At 41.3% G+C, this 20681-nt stretch overlaps 2 protein-coding genes across 6 annotated transcripts in view; both read left to right on the top strand.

Moving 5' to 3' along the window:
- vipas39 (VPS33B interacting protein, apical-basolateral polarity regulator, spe-39 homolog) overlaps positions 1-957 on the top strand; it is a 60871-nt gene extending 59914 nt beyond the window's left edge. For all 4 annotated transcript variants that reach the window (XM_072568168.1, XM_072568169.1, XM_072568171.1 and 1 more), the window contains one exon: positions 283-957. In XM_072568168.1, coding sequence (XP_072424269.1) covers positions 283-303 — 21 coding nt within the window. In that variant the 3' untranslated portion in view covers positions 304-957. The remainder of the gene's footprint in view (positions 1-282) is intronic.
- Positions 958-1901: 944 nt separating this feature from the next.
- Positions 1902-20681, top strand: part of ak7b (adenylate kinase 7b) — an 86935-nt gene continuing 68155 nt past the window's right edge. For both annotated transcript variants that reach the window (XM_072567850.1, XM_072567849.1), the window contains exons 1-3: positions 1902-2004; positions 7678-7854; positions 10057-10165. In XM_072567850.1, coding sequence (XP_072423951.1) covers positions 1906-2004; positions 7678-7854; positions 10057-10165 — 385 coding nt within the window. In that variant the 5' untranslated portion in view covers positions 1902-1905. The remainder of the gene's footprint in view (positions 2005-7677; positions 7855-10056; positions 10166-20681) is intronic.

Genomic DNA, 20681 nt, shown 5'->3' with positions numbered 1-20681 from the left:
AAAAATTATGCTTTAAACCTTAACTTCCCAGAATGGAATGTGTAAAGCATATATAACATCCGACTTCAGTGATCTGGCCAGGACTGATGATATCAGTCCACAACTTAGTATTTTTAAGGCAACAGCACATTGTTACACAAATAGAGACCATCACTGAACTGTAAAAGCATTTGCCTTTTTTAATTGCCAGAAGTGAGGTCTACATAATATAAAAACAAGTAAATGAAAAATAAATATAATCGCTAGATTGGTAATTGTAGTTTTGAATGTTGTGTTTTGCAGCAAATCAGATGGAAAAATTGACAAACCAAGACTTCTGCAGGAATGTCTTCTGTATGTCTGATTATTAAGGGAGCTGGAGGTCGGAGGGTTGATGATCCTAGCATTCAGCAACAAGGAAGAATGATCAACATCCATCTTCTGAAAATTGCGGACGCTCTTCTCTCTCATGATAAAAATGAATCATTATATAGGAGCTTATAAATTAAGTGTCTGAGCCATACATTTGTATATTTCATATGTATCAAGTTGATCAATTGCAAGACTGTGACTTTTAAGGAGGAGGGGCAGGATGGAGTGGGGTAAGCTGAAGGAAGTATGACTGGTGAATGACAAGAGCAAAGTCCAGATTCCCCCAGCTAAAATTTGAAAATGCTGAGGACAAGAGGGGAACTTTACCACAGAAATCTTGGAATTTGTTTTTTAACCACAATGTTGCTAGCTGGCCTTATGGATTACATCTAGAGATGGGAATAAAATTGTATTAGAGAATAGTTCATGTATTTACTGGATCCTTCTCTTACTACTCTCATAATTACACCTTAAAAATATAAGTAGTATAATTCCTGACTATTACTCCAAAATGAGACGAGATAGATCTGTTGTACAGAAACTGAAAAACAAGTCGCTCATTAAGAATACTTTTTTGTAATAAAATATAAAACTTTGGTAGCTTTCTATGTTGCACTTCATTTATTTGTTCTCATAGTTTATTATTTTCTTTCTGGGCTTGGCACCACTTCAGGCCTATCTTGGGTCTTAAAAAGAGAAAAGGTGGTTGAGGGAAGAGTGAGGAATTTTGTTTTCCTTTCGCCCCATCGCTATAGGGAGATTCTTCCAATACTATGGAGCTGTCTGGGATGGAAGGGCTAGGAATATTAACTCAAAGTCCAATAAACTTTGTTTCTCACACACTGGAATGTTGATGTGCAAGGTCTGACCTTCAGATTGGCAATGTTGCAATCCCTTTTACCCTGTCTCTTGCCGCTGAGCTTTGGCTATCAATTATCGACTGTAGGAGATTCCTGGGCAATCTGAGAGGGTTGGGAATCCCACTCAAAATGGTGCAAAGTCAAAATGAATTCTTTATTTGGAGAAACTAGGGCCTTTATGTCCAAGTTAGATCCTGGAAGTTGAATCAAAGCAAGATGTAGCATGATTAGTTTTGGATTGTTGCATAAAATGGACAAAGTAACAATGGTTTTCATCTTATTTCCAGTAATAGCACTTCAATAAAGTGTTTCATGAGTTGCCAATAGTTTTGGAGATGTTTCAAGGTCATGAAAGGTGTTACCTAGATGCTGCTTCAGTACTTTCTTTGCTATGCAGTGCTGAGAGTGCTTCCTTCCAACACTGTTCAAGGTTAACGCTTTTGGCTGCAGGGCATTGACTGCCACTTCTACAACCCGTCGCCCACAAACTGGCTGGCTGCATGTCCTTGTGCAGGGTTTGCAGGTCCAGCATCATTCTCAGCACACAGTGGGGACAGGCACTGGGATTCCCTCCTCCCTCCCTTTGCAGCTGGAGCTGGAGTTGTCCCGCCCACTGGCTGTCCGCTGGCCCCGCCCAGGACACTCCCTTAGCAACGCGTCCGCCTGGCTGCGTCTCCAAGGGCGCCGGGACGCCATGGCGGACGAGAGCAGTGCGGTCTCACCTGGCAAAGTCCGCAGCAAACGGATCTTCCTCAACCACTTGGACTCGTTCGTCGGGAGCCACACAGGCAAAGTTAGTGAGATCCGAAATTAGTTACTGCGGGGCATTACTGGGGTGGTGGGGGTTTTTATATGGCGGGGGAAGGGTCAGAGTTTTTTGGAGGTTCAGTGTGTGTATCTGTGAGGGGTATGTGTATGGTTAATGTTTTATTTAGGGGGTTAAGCATCTGAGTTGGAGGTGATGAGTCAGTGTGTAGAGGCTCCTGTGGTTTGGCAGCAGTGCCCCTACCCTGAACCCAGAACAGAGGCCTGGGTTCAAGTCCCATCTGCTCTGGAGGTGTGTAAAAACATCTCTGAACAAGTTGATTAGAAAAATAGCTTAAGTACAAAACAAATAGAGGCATGGAGTGTATATTGTGTGTGTGGACGAAGACTGTGCATTTGGTATTGGGGGGGATTAAGTAATTGTGTATCGTTGAGAGATAAGCATGTGTGTTCGAGGTGCCTGTATGTGTGGACGTGATGAGTAAGTGTTTGTGGAAGGGACACTGAGTGAGGGGTATGGATAACAAGATGTGTGTTGTGAGGGTAAATGTGGTTAGAGGGTATGAGTGTGTTGTGAGGGGTATAAGCATACATGTTGGGTTTTAAGTGTGTGTATTCAGGGATACATCTACGTGTTCATTATAAGTATCTGTTTGTAAGTGTATGAGTGTGTAAGCCAAGGTGCTTGTGTAGGAAAGTTTATCTAGTGTACATGTATGTGTGAGTGCACACGTAAATAATTCTTTGGGCACACACTTGTGTACGCAACTTTGGTTGGGAAAATTCCAGAAGATTTTGTAATATAGTATCCAACAGTGTCCACACCTTCGGCAGAATTATAGCCACCAACTTTGATTTGAGGTGTCCCCAGCCAGTGATGTCTGAACACAGGACACTCTGAATGCATTGTATTTGCCAGGCAAAGGTTAGGTTACCCCCGCAGTTGAGTTCCTAACTGTTAGCTGTTAGGCAAAATGTTTACAGAGTCAGGAGGCCATCTGTCGTTTTCATCAACAGAATATGTGGATTTGGCTTCTTGCTTTGCCGTCATCTTTTTTTCTGAGTTTTCTTTTATTGGACCTATAGCTGATGTCCTCCATCTGTTTCTCTAATTGTTGGACTTGCTGATAAAGCTTGATAGTATTTTCAAGTACGTTGAAACTTCTCAATATTGCTGAGAATTGCAGTGGTAACTTGTATAAACTGATTTGAATTTTTGATTTCTTTATTGTCACATTATTTTGTTACAAAATACAGTGAAAAGTATTGTATAGTATTGCCACTGTTCAGTGCTATTGTAAAACACAGAAAAATAAACCAAAATTCAATGTAAAGGCAGAAGAATAAAGAAAAAAAGTTCAACTTTATAAAGTTAAAAATCACATAACAACAGGTTTATTTGGAAGCACTAGCTTTTGGGTGACAACCACCTGATGAAGGAGCAGCGCTTCGAAAGCTAGTGCTTCCAAATAAACCTGTTGGACTGTAATCTGGTGTTTGATTAGATTAGATTGCCTACAGTGTGGAACCAGGCCCTTCAGCCCAACCAGTCCACACCGACCCTCCGAAGAGCAACCCACCCAGACTCATTTCCCTCTGATTAATGCACCTAATACTATGGACAATTTAGCATGGCCAATTCACCTGACCTGCACATCTTTGTGACTGTGGGAGGAAACCAGGGGAAACCCACACAGACACGGGGAGAATGTGCAAGCTCCACACAGACAGTCACCCGAGGCTGGAATTGAACCTGGGACCCTGGTGCTGTGAGGCTGCAGTGCTCACCACCGAGCCACCGTGCCACTTTTTTAACTTTGTACATCCCGTTCCAATACTGGCGGCCAGCGCAAGTCTGCTCACCATGCTGGAACAAGAGTTGCCATTCTTCAGCACCATCTTGCCTTCATTGATGCCACCACCACCATGGACCTCGCCAATGCAGTCACTTGCCAATGCTGCTGGGTCCCATACTGGACCAAACTTGACTCCGCCACCACTGTCAAGAGTCCGCTCCAGGCCCACCTTGCTGATGCTGCCTGGTTGTATATTGGGCCCAAACCTGCCTCTGCTGCAACCTCCATCAGTCTGCGCTGGATGCAAATGCTGTGGGGAAGCCAAACTCGCCTCTGCTGCAGCAACCATGAGATGGTAGTAGGCTTACACACGCCAATGCCATTATTGCCAATGCTGTTGCCATGACCAAGCTCTTCACTAGAGGCAAATAAAAAGAAGAAAAACAGTGAGAAATGAGGAAAAAAATAGAAAAGAGGAGTGGGCTAGCCCCGGGCTCAGGACCCCCATCTCTGCCGCCATCTTGGATCAGCAAAAGCACAGGAAAAGCTAGAAAACTGGCTTGATCAATAACACAGAAACTAACATGCTCCCCAGCCACAAGCTCCATGAGACAATCTGATCTGATCCAAGGTTTTACAAATGGGGTTGTGAACTTGGAGGAAGTTGCTGTGCAGCTGACACCAAGTTATAACTACTGTGTTCCCACACTAATAGACAGGTACCTTCTTTCATAGAACTCACTTCTCCCTGAAGAGTCACAATAATTTTCAAGCTTCAAATTGAGGCCACAGTGGGAAAGCCTTTGGGAAGCATGGAATTACGCTTCTTTGCATTGTTGTTCTTGCACCTGGAATATCGTGCTCCATTTGCCAAATCACACTAAAATCTTTCCAATTCCCCTTGGCACAACGCCACAAATTGTTGTCAGTGAAAGAAATAAATTTTTTTTAAAAAGAGCCTGGAGACTGAGAGGTGCTGAAGTTATGATTTGATCCCCTCAGTTGAAATATAGTGAGCAAAACACAAGTGTACATGCTGGAAGTCTGAAACAAAACAGAAATTGTTGGAGGAATCAACAATGTCTATTTTTTGTAAAATACTGTGGGAATCAACATTTGAGAGTGGAGGCAGAGGAGATTAACTAGATTTACCCCTGTAACAGGGGTGTGAGGTTTCAGGTACATGGCAAAACTGGAGCCATTTTCTTGAAAGCAGACTTGTTTGTAAAAATGAATTAAGCATTCAAAATCATGGAAATTTGGAACAGAGTAACTAAGGAAAAGTGTTTGAAGTGACAGGAGTATTGATAACCGAAGGGCACAAATTCAAGGTGATTGATGGAAGAACAGGTGCATATTTTCCCATATGTGAATCTAAAATTAAGGACATAGTTACTAAATAAGGGTCTCCCGTAAGACTGTATTGAAAAGGATTTTCTCTCAGAAGGCTGTTAATCTGTGGCATTTTCTAACCTCGAGAGCAGTGTGGGCTGTGGAATTGAATAGATTCATGGCTGAAATCGACAGATGTTTGAACTACAAGAGAATCAAGGGTTATGGGAACAAATAAAAGTGGAGTTAAAGTCATGATTTGATCAGCCACGATTGTATTGAATAGTGGAGCACGCTTGAGGGGCCAAAGATCCAACTGCTGTTCCTCTTTTCAGTTAATATATTTAGAATAACTGGGTGAAAATACTTGAGAAAATCAGAGCTTCACTTTGTAAGAGCAGCAACTGTGCAATGTGTAAAATATAGAAATGGTGAATGAAAAAGATAATTTAACCTGAAACTACAAAGGTAATATAGTTGGAGCAGGCTCAAAGGGCCAGATGGCCTACTCCTACTGTGGTGTTCCTAAATTCTAAGATAAATTTGGGGCTGATGTTTGGGAAAGTTTTACACTAAATTAATACAGAGGCTAGGGCAGTGGTGGCAACACAATTCGAATCTGTTTGAGAAACATTTGGATTGTACCTGGGAAACATGTATTGCCTTCCTTGACAGATGAAATAACATGATATGAATTCTCCGTTTCAATCACTGCCCATGTGATTTCTGCCTTTGTCTCTCCTTCCTTTATAAAGTGCTGTTGTTTTGATCTTTTTCCTCAAAAATTCAAAATCAACGCAACAGCTTTTAAAACAGTAATTACTGCATCTGGAATTGGAAGGAAATCAGCTCCAACACTTAAAATATCTCAAAAAAGGAGCAGCTGTTACAGCCACAATTTTTTCCCATCCTCCATCTTGGATTATCCAGAATCCTGGGTTTGAGCTATGGGGAGAGCAACAGGGACAGACTGAATAGGCTGGAGCTTTTTTCCCTGGGGAAGATGAGGGGTGACTTTATCAAGGTTTATGGAATCATGAGAGACATGGATAGGGTAAATAGACCAAGGTTTTTCCCTGGGGTGGGGAGTCCAGAAGTAGAGGGCATAGGTTTAAGGTGAGAGGGGAAAAGTTTTAATGGACCTAAGGGGCAACTTTTTCATGCAGAGGGCGGTGTGTGTATGGAATGAACTGCCAGGGGAAGTGAAGCAGTCTGGTACAATTACAACATTTAAAAGGCACCTGGATGGATATATGAATAGGAAGGTTGAGAAGGATATGGACCAAGTGCTGGCAAATGGGGCAAGACTAATTTAGCATATCTGGTTGCATGTACGGAAGGGTCTGTTTTCATGCACACAGCTCTATCACTCTATGAATGGTGCTCCTTATCTGTGCCTAGCTTTTGATTTGTTAACTTCATGTTCATTTACTACACTACTCCTCAAACATTTTTCACAGCTGTTGCTGCATTACGTCTTTAAGAATAAGCACAATAGAAACACATTTAAGAATATGTTTGATAAACACAGTTTCTAGATAGTTGAAGCTGATTTTAATTTGTCTTGATTATATCAATGAGTTGACCTCCTGACTTTTAATTTTCCTAAGGAAAAGGACTACAGTTTGGCAAGATTAGTTTCTGTGTCCAATAAACAAGGAGCAGGTATTTTGAAGAGGGCATAAAGTTGGCTGTATGAGAGCAGCTGAAAATTGGGTGGGGTGTATAACAGGTGGTTAATTTGATAGTAGTAGTTTTACTACTCTTTGGCAGCATGCTTCTGTATAGGTTTCAGAGTTTAAAAGTTCCTCTTTTATACACTTCCATAATGAAACATCTGTCTAATTGACATTTACTGTGACTGCCAGTGCTTGAAGTTAATAATTGCATAGGAGAACTGTGCAGAAATTTCTTTTAAATCTTATTTAGGTTCCATTTGCAAATTTCAATTTGTAACATTTCCTATGGTAAACTATATAAAGTACTAGTTCCGCTCCAGTTGTAGCAAGTTGTCCTATCCTGGGCAGCACACTTTAAGAAGGATTTCTCGGCTTTCCAGAAGCTACAGAAGAGATTTTCTAGAATGGGTTCAGGTATGAAACATTTCAGTGTTACATATAGATTGAAAAAGTTGGAGTTGTTCTCCTTAGAGCATGGTAAGTAAAGAGAAGATTTAATAGAGGTAGTGATGATGAATTTAGATTGTGTAAATAAAGTGAAACTACTTCTAATAGCTGAAGGACTGAAATCAAGAGGGCACAAATTTCAGATGTTTGCCAAAAGAACTGGATTTATTAGGAGGAAAATCTTTATCTAATGCAGCAAGTGTTCAGGATTCAGAATGCACCGTATAAAAGGGTAACGATTCAATAGTAACTTTCAGAAGGGAATTCAATAAATATATGAAGGAGGAATTGCAGCATAGGAGAAGGAGCAGGAATATTGGACTTGCGCTTCATGTCTTCATGTGAACGGCTGAAGCCTTGATGAGCTGAATAATCGACTTCTGTGGTGCGCTACTGTATGGTTCTATGAATTCAAAGATTAAATTCTGATACCTGATTCATTTCTAGTACCTATCTAACTGTGTGGTTGGAGCATCATTGGAGGCACCACAAGAGGAAGAACAAATTGAGGAAGAGAATGAATCAGTCCAAAGCATTCCAGTGGCCAAAGGGACATATCAGGTGGTGGGAACGCAGAGAAACCCTGATGCCCAGAAGCCTGATTTTGCTTTTGAAATCTTCTCTGTGAGTCCCCAAATTCACTCTATGAAATAGAAAAATGTTTATAGAATTATTATTTTAAAAGTTTCTTTAAAACAGAATTTATGTCTTAAAACTGAGCTAGCGTTTTTATAGTTCGGTAGACATAAGCGTGTATGGTTTCTTGCCAGGTCACTAACTGCAAAGCAGATGGATAAAGCAACTCATCTCAATACACAAAGGGAAGCAAAAAAAATTACAAAAGCTAACCAGACTTTGGAATGTGCAGAGTTGAGGAGTGCGGTGCTGGAAAAGCACAGCTGGTCAGGCAGCGTCCGAGGAATAGGAGAATTGATGTTTCGAGCATAAGCTCTTCATCAGGATGAAGACCTTATGCTTGAAAGTGGATTCTCCTGATCCTTGGATGCAGCCTGACCGCCTGTGCTTTTCCAGCACCGCACTCTGCGACTCTGATCTCCAGCATCTCACTTTCCCCTTTCGAATGTGCAGAGGACACTAAAAGTCTGCAGGGGGATATAGATAGGTTAAGTGAGTGGGCAAGAATCTGGCGAATGGACGACAATGTTGGTAAATGTGAGGGGTGATCTTATAGAAACATATAAAATTATAAAGGGAATAGATAAAGTAGAAGCAGGGAGTTTGTTTCTATTAGTGGGTGAAACTAGAACTAGGGTACATAGTCTCAGATTAAGGGGGTGCAGATTTAGGACTGAGCTGAGGAAGAACTTCTTCTCCCAAAGGGTTCTGAATCTGTGCAATTCCATGCCCAGTGAAGCAGTTGAGGCTACCTTGTTGAATGTTTTTAAGATAAAGATGGATAGATTTTTGAATAGTAAAGGAATTAAGGGTTATGGTAAGCAGGCGGATAAGTGAAGCTGAGTCCACGAGAAAGATCAGCCATGATGTTATTGAATGGTGGAGCAACCTCAAGGGGCCAGATGGCCTACTCCTGCTCCTATTTCTTAAATTCTTATATGTTCTTATGTTCTTCAGGAAGAAACCCATAGATTAATGTCCAAAAAACAGCCTTCATGAGAACTAGTGCAGTAAGACTAAGGAAGACATCCAGTTTCAATGTTAATGCAGCTACATTAGAGTTTAACCGAATTCCCTATTTTTGACTTAGATCACTCATTAGGTATCATTCACATTCTGTTGTTGATTTTTGACAGCACTCTTTTGTCCTCTTTCCCTTACCTGTTCTCCAGCTGCTGTTCTTCTCTCCCCTCTATTTAGTTAGAGTTAACCTCGTCAATTGTATAAGAGGGATTTCTCCAATCTTGTCTTTACAAAGGTTTCCTCATTGGCATCCCTATCATTAGATTACATTGGGTTAGGGTGACCTGTTACTTGCAATGTCACGCCTTTCCTTGCCAACCTTCGTTAGTTCTCTTTCCCTCACCATGTCAACATTAGAATCTTCTATAAATGTCTCTACTAGTATTCTTTGCTCTTTTAATTTTAATCTGTTGTATGTCCCGTGTTCCCTGCAGAACGTTTTCTAACCAATGCGCTGGAAAGCTGACCAAATGTCTCTATCTGTTTTGATTATCAATAATCTAACATTTCCCATTTGTAATGAATTGCGAGGGGATGTTAATGATTTTGTCCTCCATGGGATGAACTGCTCAGCGTCACAAGCATTTTCTGTTTTTTTTATTTGAGGTTCAATAGGGAAATAATACTGACCCAGCAATGACGCTCACATCTCATGATTGACTAAGAACAAATATTCCCTAAATTAGTCAGTTCCACTTACTCCAACTCACTTTCGTGTCTCTGTGCTTAGAAAAGAGGATATCTACCTTTGTTTCTATTCCAGGGCCGTCTGTTGAAAAGTTTGTATGTGTAGACACTATGTGAAGCCAGGGCTAGACTTGACTACAGTGATTAGTGAGATTTGAAGTGAAGAATGAAGAAAATTGAATTGAGTTGTCAATGTGTACATGCGTGGAGGTGCAAAAAAAAGTATTTAAATTTCCATTAACACAATTTCAAAATACTGTTCAGTAATGCAGAAGATATTTCAAAAGTAAATTGCAAGTATATGCACCCAAAATAATCACATTTCCGTTTAGACATAAATTATAAATAGGGTTTAAAAAGTTGACATCTAACACACTTTATAGGAAATCCTTTTAGAAAGGTAAAATTATGTTCATAGTTCGGAATCATTTTATATGGACATCTGTGAAAAAATTGTTTATTTTTCCCTTCGTTTTTCAGTTTAACTCAAGGGAACAACTATTGGAGTATCTTCTGGACTGTGACATCATTATCTATAACATCACAGAAACAACTGAGCAAATTGATGAAGCCTCCTGGGCAGTTTCAGGTTCTTATTTATCACTTCCTTGATCAACAATAACTACGTGTCATCTGCTTAATGTCTTTCATATTTTTTGTTCCCTAAATGATCAGTGTTCCATCAAGATCAACATAAAAATCCTTGTGAGTTTTGAGAAGATTTGTAGCACAGGCTGAGGTTCTGGATGTAGGTTTGCTCACTTAGCTGGAAGGTTCCAGAGGCCCACTGAAGATGTTACCTAGTAGGATGATGAAACATCTGGAAATGAACCTTCCAGCTCAGCGAGCAAATCTACATCCATAAAAATCCTTGTCTTAGTTACCTGTTGGAGAAGATGTTAATGTTTCAGTGTACTGAAATGATGTGCTGAATTTCATAAAATGCTCGAAAGGAAGCTTGTATCTTCCCCCACTAATTCAGAACAGAACTCCTGCTAGGCTGTACAAAAACAGAAGTTGCTGGAGGAACTCAGCAGAGTCTGTGGAGAGAGAGCAGAGTTAATATTTTGGGTCCAGTGACCCTTCCCCCAGATATCCTCTCCTTATAGAGCTGAATCACATAAATGGAGAATGGTACGGTTGAGACATGTAACTGATCTCTTGTCAGTGAGATTTGTGTCTGTAGAGACAAACTTAATACACCCTATTATGGAATTTAGATTATGGTCTATTGATTCAATCTAGCGCATCATCTTCAATATTGGCTTCACTTTATTTGTTTTCTGTACATATACAATATATATATGCCTTTTTATCAGGGTATTTCGGGTAATTTGCATTCAACGTGAATTATCAATGATTAAAGTATTCATTTGCATTTAGTCATTTCATTTTTTAGTAAGATAGGAACATACAATGAAACAATTTTACTTTGGCAATTATTTTATTTGTCTAATAATGTTATTGTGCATTGTAAAACTTAAGTAACAATTCTACCTTTCACCCTTAGGCAGCCAACCACCTCAGGGAAATATCTTCAATAGCTTTACCAATAGAATATGAACTGTAACTTACAGAGAGAAGTACCAACATGAATATATTTGCATGAAAATAAAACTATAAACACTCTACACATGCTTTCTTTCTTAGTTTTCTCTTCTTATTGTCTCTTTTTCCCTTGCCACTTGTCTTAAGTTGAAAATGGGACTTTTCATCTTCTACCATTCAATTACCAGCTGTGGGAGGGATTTTTAAAAGTAAGAGTTTTGACAGTTGAAAGCTAATTTTAAAGGCCACTACTCCAGCCAGTGAACAATATTCTGGCAAGACATGGAGAGGCATTTCCTAAATATGACCATGATCACATAGGATATTTGGCAAGGAAACATGCATAAAATCACCAAGATAGATTTTCTGATATCAGGTAATAGGCTTAGTACCTCTGATACAGTTCAGGATAGATACAGTGTTGGCCACCATGAATCTAAAATGATATGTATTTTTTTCTTATCCATCTAATTTATGCAATTATGCATAGCAGTGTTGGTGAAATCCGAACAGATGTGTACAATTAATCACAAAATGGTCGGATTGGAAACTTAAAATCTTTACAGCTTTGTGAAAGGCTTGAAAATATCGGAGCTAGGCGCAAGAGTAGCCCATTCAGTCCCTCAAGTTTGCTCTGTATTCTTAAGATTATGGCTGACTTAATTGAGGCCTGAGCCATGTTCCTATCTTGGTTCCTTTTGCTATCAAAAATTTATCTAACTCTGCCTTTGATAATTTCATTGATTTTGTCTCCATTGCCTCCTGGTGAAGACAATTTCACATGCTAATGACCCCCTAAAAGAAAAAAAACTAACCTCTGTACCAAACTGAGACCTCATACACTTATACTGTGTACCCTAGTTTTTAATCTCCCCCACAGAAGAAACATCCATCTGATATTCTCCTCAAGTGCCCTCAGACCGCATATGATTCATTAAGATTGCCTATGGATATAGGCACTATCATTCCAATCTTTCTGCATAAGATAACCCATTCATCCATGGAATAAGTTGAGTGAAACTTCTTTGAACAGTTTCTAACACAATTACATCATTTTTTGAATAAGAAGGCCAAAGCTATACACAGTTTACTGATTATGATCCCCTCAAGTTCTTGTATAGCTGCATTCCCTACTTTTGCATTCAGACTCTGACTCTATGATATTTCATTCCACTTGCCATAAATGCCAACATTCCATTTGCCTTCCTAATCATTTGTACTTGTATATGAATTTTTGGGATTCATGTATCAGGACATCCAGTTCCCTCTGAAACAGAGTTCTACAATTTCTTTTCATTTAAATAGCATACTTACTCTCTATTCTTCCTGCCAAAGTGTACAAATGAAAACTTTTCCACATTATACTCCCATTCGTCAATTTTCTTTGCTTACCTTATCTATATCCTCCTCACATCTCTTGACAACTTATTTTCTACCTATTTTGCTGTTGCTGGCAGATTTAGCTACCATACATTTGGTTTCTTTATCCAAGTCATTAATATAGATTATATATAGTTGAAGCCCCAGAAATGATCCCTGCAGCACTCCAGTAGATGTAACTTGCCAACACAAAAGAGAACCATTTATCCATTTGAGAAACCAAAGAGTTTTTGCAAATACATTAGAGACAAAAGAGTAACTAGGGAGGGAATAGGACCCCTCAAAGATCAGCAAGGCGGCCTTTGTGTGGAGCCGCAGAAAATGGGAGAGATACTAAATGAGTATTTTGCATCAGTATTTACTGTGGAAAAGGATATGGAAGACAGACTGTAGGGAAATAGATGGTGACATCTTGCAAAATGTCCATAATACAGAGGAGGAAGTGCTGGATGTCTTGAAACGGGTAAAGGTGGATAAATCCCCAGGACCTTGTGCCATCAAGGACCTTAATTCCTTGTGACATCAAGAATTTATCAATTTCTGCCTTGAAGACATTTAGAGTCCCAGCCTCCACTGCACTCTGTGGCAATGAATTCCACAGGTCCACCACTCTCTGGCTGAAGAAATGTCTCCGCATTTCTGTTCTGAATTTAACCCCTCGAATTCTAGGAACCCATGGACACAGCCTTAGAATTAGAGGGGGTAACTTCAGAACAGAAATGCAGAGACATTTCTTCAGCCAGAGAGTGGTGGGCCTCTGGAATTCATTGCCGCAGAGTGCAGTGAAGGCTGGGACGTTAAATGTCTTAAAGGCAGAAATTGATAAATTCTTGATGTCACAAGGAATTAAGAGCTACGGGAAGAATGCGGGTAAGTGGATTTGAAATGCCCATCAGCCATGATTGAATGGCGGAGTGGACTTGATGGGCCGAATGGCCTTACTTCCCCTCCTATGTCTTATGGTCTTTTTTTTAGATTAGATTAGATTACTTACAGAGTGGAAACAGGCCCTTCGGCCCAACCAGTCCACACCGACCCGCCGAAGCGTAACCCACCCATTCCCGTACATTTACCCCTTTACCTAACACTATGGGCAATTTAGCATGGCCAATTCACCTGACGTGCACATCTTTGGACTGTGGGAGGAAACCGGAGCACCTGGAGGAAACCCACGCAGACAGGGGGGGGATTTTCAACCTCCACACAGTCAGTCACCTGAGTCGGGAATTGAACCCGGGTCTCTGGCGCTGTGGTCTTATGGTCTTATGGACCTGATCAGGTGAAGCCTAGAACTCTGTGGGAAGCTAGATAAGTGATTGCTCGGCCTCTTGCTGAGATATCTGTATCATTGATAGTCACAGGTGAGGTGCCGAAAAACTGGAGGATGGCTAACATGGTGCCACTGTTTAAGAAAAGTGGTATGGACAAGCCAGGGAACTATAGACCAGTGAACCTGACGTCGGTGGTGAGCAAGCTGTTGGAGGGAATCCTGAGGGACAGGATGTACATGTATTTGGAAAGGCAAGGACTGATGAGGGATAGTCAACGTGGCTTTGTGTGTGGGAAATCATGTCTCAAAAACTTGATTTAGTTTTTGAAGAAGTAACAAAGAGGATTGATGAGGGCAGAGCAGTAGATGTGATCTATATGGACTTCAGTAAGGCGTTCGACAAGGTTCCCCATGGGAGACTGATTAGCAAGGTTAGATCTCATGGAATACAGGGGGTACTAGCCATTTGGATACAGAACTGGCACAAAGGTAGAAGACAGAGGGTGGTGGTGGAGGGTTGTTTTTCAGACTGGAGGCCTGTGACCAGTGGAGTGCCACAAGGATCGGTGCTGGGCCCTCTACTTTTTGTCATTCACGTAAATGATTTGGATGCGAGCATAAGAGGTACAGTTAGTAAGTTTGGAGTTTAATTCAGATAAATGCAAGGTACTGCATTTTAGGAAAGCAAATCTTAGCAGGACTTATACACTTAATGGTAAGGTCTTAGGGAGTGTTGCTGAACAAAGAGTCCTTGGAGTGCAGGTTCATAGCTCCTTGAAAGTGGAGTCGCAGATAGATAGGATAGTGAAGAAGGCGTTTGGTATGCTTTCCTTTATTGGTCAGAGTATTGAGTACAGAAGTTGGGAGTTCATGTTGCGGCTTTACGGGACATTGGTTAGGCCGCTGTTGGAATATTGCATGCAATTCTGGTCTCCTTCCTATCAGCAAGATATTGTGAAACTTGAAAGGGTTCAGAAGAGATCTACAAGAATGTTGCCAGGGTTGGAGGATTTGAGCTGTAGGGAGAGGCTGAACAGGCTGGGGCTGTTTTCCCTGGAGCGTCAGAGGCTGAGGGGTGACCTTATAGAGGTTTACAAAAGTGAGGGGCATGAAAAGGATAAATAGACAAAGTCTTTTCCCTGGGGTCAGGGAGTCCAGAACGAGAGGGCATAGGTTTAGGATGAGAGGGGAAAGATATAAAAGAGACCTAAGGGGCAACGTTTTCATGCAGAGGGTGGTACGTGTATGGAATGAGCTGCCAGAGGAAGTGGTGGAAGCTGGTACAATTGTAACATTTAAGAGGTATTTGGATGGGTATATGAATAGGGATGGTTTGGAGGGATATGGGACGGGTGCTGACAGGTGGGACTAAATTGGGTTGGGGTATCTGGTCGGCATGGATGGATATTTCCATGCTGTACATCTCTATGACTCTATGCTCCTGATAGCTGACATCTTATCCATACTACTATGTTAACCCCATGCCATGTTCTCTTACATCATAGCCATTGTTGTAACACATTAACAAATGTCATTTGTAAATCCAAGAAACCCACATCTATGGGTTCCCTCTCATGCACCTCAGTCATTAACTTACTCAAAGATTGTAATGAATTGGTTAAATATGATTTTCTTTTCACCAAACAATGTTGACTCTGACTGATTAGATTATGATTTCATTAGTATTGTGCTAAAACTTACTTAATTTATTCTAGCAATTTCTGTATGACAGACATTAGACTAATTGTCCTATAATGCCATGCTTTTAGTTTCTCTCCTTTCTTTAAAAAAAAATTATGTTTGCCATTTCCAATATACTGATACTTTCCAGAATCTAAGGAATGTTGGAAGATTATAACCAGTACATCTTCTATTTCTACAGCCACTTTAAGACCCTAGGACGCAAATCATCTGTTCCTGGGGACTTGTCAGCCTTTGGGTCGAATAGTACACCCAAGACCTTGACTCTGGTCATGGTGATAGTTGAAGTTCCATTTACCTCTTAATTTTGAAGTGACTTTGGGAAGTTTTCTAAATCTCCTACAGTGAGGACTAACACAAAATACCTGTTTAATGTCTGCCATTTCCCTGTTTTCCAACATCAATTCTTCAATCTTACTCTCTGGAGGACTGAGGCTAATTTTAGTTACTCTTTTCCCATTATGGTACCTGTATAAACTTATTGTTGTGATGAAGGTTCATATGTAATATTATTTTTTTCTGAATTTATGTTCTAACCTGGAAGAAGATCTATAAGTTTGTTTGTATTTCTATATTGTGAATATTAAGAATGAGCAAGACACGGTTTTTAATTTCATTTCAGATGTGCTGTGTTAATGGTGTAGGAATATCCAGGGATTTGTTTTGTTTATGTGTGTTTGAATGAAGTCTTTAAAACCCTTGAAGTGGATAGTTCAGTTCTTTAGAAACAGAGTAGAAGAGAACAAATGAAATAGCTGTTGCTTAGCGACAAGAATTCAGTAATACTGAAAATCAGAATTATCCATAAGCAATCATGCAGCATGAACATTCATCCAGGGAGAAAATGTCTATATCAGCAGAAGTGCTGTTAATGGCAGTCTCCAAAGTGGTCAAGGCTGTAAAAATGCTATACCTGGAATTTTGTGAATAGTTTTCATCCCCATATTTAAAGCAGTCCAGAGAAGGTTCAACAGATTGATTCCAAATTTGCAGAGATTATCGTTGCATTGGGAGGGGTGGGATTCAAGGGCGGTGGTGCATGAGTGGAGGAGATGCACTGAACATAAGCTAAACAAACTTTCATGTACTTCCCTCCAAGGTTTCCTCAAATCTTCCAAAAACATTCTTCCACGATCGCAACTTCCCTTCCCACGTGGTTGACGAAGCCCTCCGGCACATCTCCTCCACTTCACGCACCACCGCCCTTGAATCCCACCTCTCCCAGTGCAACAAGGACAGAACCCCACCTTCCACCCCACCAACCTCTGCATGCAATATTTCATCCTCTGCCACTTCTTCCACCTCCAAAAGGACCCCACCATCAGAGATATATTTCCCTCCCCACCCCATCAATGTTCCAAAAAGGCCATTCCCTCCGCAATTCCCTCATCAGGACACATCCACCACCACCCCACATCTAACTCCTGGCACCTTTCCCTGCCACGGCAGGAAGTGCAAAATCTGTGCCCACACCACTCCCCTCACTTCTGTCCAAGGCGTCAAGGGATCCTTCCACATCTGTCAGAAATTCACCTGCACCTCTACCAATGTAATCTACTGCATCTATTGCACCTGCTGTGGTCTCCTCTATATCGGGGAGGCAGGACGCCTTCTTGTGGATAGTTTCAGAGAACACCTCTGGGACACCCGGACACACCAACTCCATCACCACATGGCTGAACACTTCAACTCCCCCTCCCACTCCGACAAGAATATGCAGGTCCTGGGTTTCCTCCACTGCCAAACCATTACCATCTGACGCCTGGAGGAGGAACGCTTCATATTCCGCTTTGGGACCCTGCAACCATGTGGGATAAATGTGGATTTCAACAACTTCCTCATTTCCCCTACCCCCACATTGTTCCCAGTCCCAAACCTCCAACTCGGCACTACCCTCCGAATCCATCCATCACTGCCCCCTCTGACCTGTCCCTTCTCCCTCACCTTCATCCACCTTTCACTTTCCCAGTTACCTCCCCCAAACTCCACCCCCCTCCCATTTATCTCTCAGCCCCAACCCATAAGTCTCATTCCTGATGAAAGGCCTATGCTCAAAACGTCGATTCTCCTGCTCCTCGGGTGCTGCCTGACCTGCTGTGCTTTTCCAGCACCACACTCAAGATTTGTCAGGAGGTTTGCATGGAAGATGCTGCAAGGTTATCTCCCCTTGTGGGGATGTCTGAGACCAGCGAACATAATTTCAGAGCAAGGTGTTACTTATTTAGGACAGAGATGAGGAGGAATTGTTTCTCCCAGACTGTAGTCATTCTGTGGAAATATTTTCTGCCAGAAGCTTTAGAGGCTGGATTGTTAAATATATTCTAGGCTGAGATAGACAGATTTTTAATCAGTCAGGGAATCAAGGCATCTGGGGAAAAGGTCGAAATATGGAGTTGAGGATGATCAGATCAGCCATGATCTCATTGAATGGCAGAGCAGAGTTGATGGGTGACATGGTTTACTTCTTTTCTGTTATCCTATGGTCTCTTTCTGAACTAACTATAGTGAAGGACTGCGATATAATTCCAATTCTGGGCGGTATTTTGTTTGGAGGGGAGCTTCCACGTGGTACTGTTCCATGTGTCTACCACTCTTTTTCTTCCAGGAGTAAAATTTGTGGGTTTAGAAGGTACTGTTAGAGGAGCCTCGGTGAGTTACTGCAGTGCATCTTGTAGTGCTTTGCATCAGTAGTGAAGAGAGTAAATATTGAAGGCGGCAGATGGGATGCCAATAAAGTGCATTGAGTATAGGAGTTGGGACGTCATGTTGTGGCCATAAAGGACATTAGTTAGGCCACCTTTATAAAAATACATTCAATTCTGGTCTCACTGCTATAGGAAAGATGTTGTGAAACTTGAAAGGGTTCAGAAAAGATTTACAGGAAGGTTGCCAGTGTTGAATGGTTTAAGCTATAGGGAGGGGCCGAATAGGTTGAGGCTAGTTTCCCTGGCGCTTTGGAGGCTGAGGGGTGACCTCATAGAAATATATAAAATCATGGCAGGCATGGATGGGGTGAATAGTCAAGGTCTTTTCCACAGGGTAGGAGAGCTCAAAACTAGAGGGCAGAGGTTTAAAGTGAGAGGGGAAACATTTAACAGGGATGTAAGGTGCAACCTTTTCATGCAGAGGGTGGTGCATGCATGGAATAAACCGCCAGAGGAAGTGGTGGAGGCTGCTATAATTACAACATTTAAAAGGTCTCTGGATGGGTATATGAACAGGAAGGGTTTCGAGGGACAAGGGCCAAATGCTGGCAAATGGGACTAAATTAATGTAGAAAATCTGATTGGCATGGATAAGTTAGACTGAAGGGTCTGTTTCCATGTTGTACATCTCTATGATTCTAAGTGGAGTGCTTTGTCCTGGAAGGTGTCAAGCATACCAAGTAAACTTAACCAGAAGTATAGCACAGAGGGGGAGGCATAAAAGAGTGAAAAGCTGTGGGATACTGGAAATCAGTAACCAAGTCAGAAATTGTTGGAAAAACTCAGCATGTCAGGCAGCAGTTGTGGAAAGCAAAGTTAATGTTTTGGGTCCAGTGACCCTTCTTCAGAATTGACTGTAGTTAAGAAAAGATTGGGATATATGCAAGAGAAGAGGTGGGGGAGGGGGAAAGATAGATGGAAATGGAGCATAGAGAGAGAGAGAGAAAAAATCATAGTTGGACAGACAAAGGAATGGGTAGAGGTCAACCTGGGAGAATGAATAGTACATAAGAACATAAGAAATAGGAGCTGGAGTAGGCCACCTGGCTCTTCGAGCCCACTTCGCCATTCAACAAGATCATGGCTGATATTTTTATGGCCTTCAGCTCCACTTTCCCATCCTCTCAATATAACCCTCCAGTCCTTTACTCTTCAAAAAATTATCTATCTTTACCTTAAGAACATTCAACAATGTAGCCTCAGTTGCACCACTGCGCACTGAATTCCACAGATTCACAACGTACTGGGTGAAGACATTCCTTCTCAGTTCGGTCCTAAATCTACTCCTTGTTATTTTGAGGCTCTGCCCTCTTGTCATAGTTTCACACACCAGTGGAAACATCCCCGCAATTTCTATCTTTCCTATTCCCTTCATAATTTTATATATTTCTGTAAGATCCCCCCTCATTCTTCTAAATTCCAATGAATATAATCGTAATCTACTCAGTCTCTCTTCATAAATCAGTCCCCTCAACTGCAGAATCGATCTAGTGAGCCTTCTCTGCACGCCCTTTAGTGCCAGTGTATCCTTTCTCAAGTAAGGAGACCAAAACTACATACAGTACTCCAGGTGTGGCCTCACCAGCACCCCATACAGCTGCAACATAATCTTCCTGCTTTTAAACTCAATCATTTTAACAATGAAGGACAAAATTCCATTTGCCTTCTTAATTACCTGCAGACCAACCTTCTGTGATTCATGCATAAGGACACTTAGGTGTCTGCACAACAGCATGTTGCAAATTTTTACTATTCAAATAATAGCCCTTTTTACTGTCATTCCCACTGAAGTGGATGACTTGACATTTATTGACATTGTACTCCATCTGCCAGACCTATGCCCACTCACTTAATGTATCTATAACCCTCTGCAAAGTTTCACAGTCCTCTGCACACTTTGTTCCACCACTTGTCCTACTGTCATCCATAAACCTTAACACAGTATACATGGTCCCCAACTCCAAATCATCTATATAAATTGTGAATAATTGCTATCCCAACATTGATCCCTGAGGCACACCACTAGCCACTAATCGCCAACCAGAAAAGCACTCATTGATCCCCACTCTTTGTTTCCTGTTAGTTAACCTGTAATGTCATGGATCTTTATCTTATGCAGCAGCCTTTTGTGCTGCACCTTGCCAAATGCCTTTTGGAAATCTAGATACACTACATCTACTGGGTCTCCATTGTCCACCATGCTTATAACATTTTTATAAAATTCCAGTATACTAGTCAGGCATAACCTGCCCTTCGCGAACCCATTCTCCGTCTGCCCAACTATCTAGATGTCTTGCTATTTCTTTCTTGATAATAGATTCAAGCATTTCCCCACTACAGAAGTTAAGCTAACTCTTTTGTCTACCTCCCTTTTTACACAGAAATGTCACATTTGCTGTTTTCCAATTTGCTGGAACTGCCCAGATCCCAACGAATTTTGTAAAATTACCACAGATGTTTCTCCTGCCATCTCTTTTAGTACCCTGGGATATTGCTGCTAA

This window comes from Chiloscyllium punctatum, chromosome 4 (assembly GCF_047496795.1).
Source record: "Chiloscyllium punctatum isolate Juve2018m chromosome 4, sChiPun1.3, whole genome shotgun sequence".
NCBI lineage: Eukaryota > Metazoa > Chordata > Chondrichthyes > Orectolobiformes > Hemiscylliidae > Chiloscyllium > Chiloscyllium punctatum.
This window is presented reverse-complemented; position numbering and strand designations above follow the sequence as displayed.